The sequence below is a fragment of the Lolium perenne genome, chromosome 4 (genome assembly GCF_019359855.2).
Source record: "Lolium perenne isolate Kyuss_39 chromosome 4, Kyuss_2.0, whole genome shotgun sequence".
Lineage (NCBI taxonomy): Eukaryota > Viridiplantae > Streptophyta > Magnoliopsida > Poales > Poaceae > Lolium > Lolium perenne.
The window spans coordinates 345,021,540-345,023,009 of record NC_067247.2 but is presented as its reverse complement, the minus strand read 5'-3'; the positions used below and the strand labels follow the sequence as shown (position 1 = coordinate 345,023,009).

Sequence of the window (1,470 nt, the reverse complement as noted above, 5' to 3'; positions counted from 1 at the left end):
GACGTCGGTGGCCGGCGTCGATAGTGCTCGCAAATCGGCGTCATGGGAAAGTGTAGAATTCTTCAGGTGACTACTGCGCCATCGATCAGGCTACGACCAAATGTGTTGAAACCGACGTGCGTACGGTACGGTAGAGAACACGTGGTGATCATCTTGCGCAAAGCCAACACGGGACCCAGATACTTAGTTAGCTCCGGGGTGTTTACTCGGTTAAGATGAAGCTAAGTCAGCCATTTCCTTCTAGAAGTGTGATTCAGTGAGGATCTCTTGTTCAAGGGTGTTCTTCCTGATATGTGAAGTAGGGTCCAACACGTATGCATGTCGGAGATTATTACACTATTCGTGATGTTACCAAGAGCTCGAGATTGCAGATTATGTCAAACACCGCGGTCAATATTTTGACCGTACGACAATCTGTGAAGCTTCCAACCGTAGGTACCTCGGCTCAAATCTCACGTCGCGGTATTACAAATACTGAAATACCTAGCCTCTCAGTACAAGTCACGCCTCAGCACACATTGCATTTGCATCTCCAGCTGCCTAGCTCGGAGCCGAGTCGAAGCAACGCGATCGACACGAGCAAAGGTACGTGCGTGCCCTCCAGCTAGCACCATGGCGCAGCCAGGCCACACGGCGGCGCTCCTCCTCGTAGCCACCACCGCGCTCCTGTTTGCGGCGGGCGCGACGGCGCAAGACTGCGCGAACGCGACGTTCCCGGCGGGCCGGTCGTTCGAGCGGTGCAACACGCTCCCCGTGCTCGGGGCGAGCTTGTACTGGACCTACCACGCGGCGAACGGCACGGCTGAGCTCGCTTTCCGTGCGCCGTCAACCAGCGGCGGTTGGGTGGCCTGGGGCATCAACCCCACCGGCGCCCGCATGCCTGGCAGCAGCGTCTTCGTCGCCTCGCAGGACGGCAGCGGCGCCGTGTCCGTGCTCACCACCGTCCTGGAGAGCACGTCCCCTAGCCTGACCAACGGCACCCTCAAGTTCGATGTGCCGGTGCCGCCCACCGCGGAGTACGCCGGCGGCGCGTACACGATCTACACCACGGTGGCGCTGCCGGGGAACTCTACGACGCAGAACATGGTGTGGCAGGCTGGGCCGCTCAACGGGGGGGCCATACTGCCGCACCTGACGTCGGGGCCGAATTTGCAGAGCGTCAAGAGGCAGGACTTCCTGTCCGGCTAGAGCGCCCCCGCGCCGAGGCCGAGGTCTCTCCACGCCACGCTGCACCGTGATGATCATTTAGAGCAACTCTAACATAGCCTTATTTGTCGGAACCGGGAAAAAACGAGTTCAGTCTTCCAAAAAACAATTTGGTTACCGAACTCGATGAAATCAAACGTCGCGGAAAACCAAATTTTACGATCGCACTCGATTTCATCGGATGAAGCTAAATTCGTTCATAATTTGTACAATACTAAGCAAAATACATGCATACATTACGAACTAGGGACCTAAATTAAACTA

The 1,470-nt window shown here is 56.5% G+C and overlaps 1 protein-coding gene across 1 annotated transcript; it reads left to right on the top strand.

Annotated features, from left to right (window-relative positions):
* Positions 1-612: 612 nt before the first annotated feature.
* LOC139839348 (cytochrome b561 and DOMON domain-containing protein At5g47530-like) lies at positions 613-1,240 on the top strand. The gene has a single exon (XM_071829401.1). It carries the CDS (start codon positions 613-615, stop codon positions 1,186-1,188), a length of 576 nt encoding a protein of 191 aa, XP_071685502.1. The 3' UTR covers positions 1,189-1,240.
* Positions 1,241-1,470: the final 230 nt, after the last annotated feature.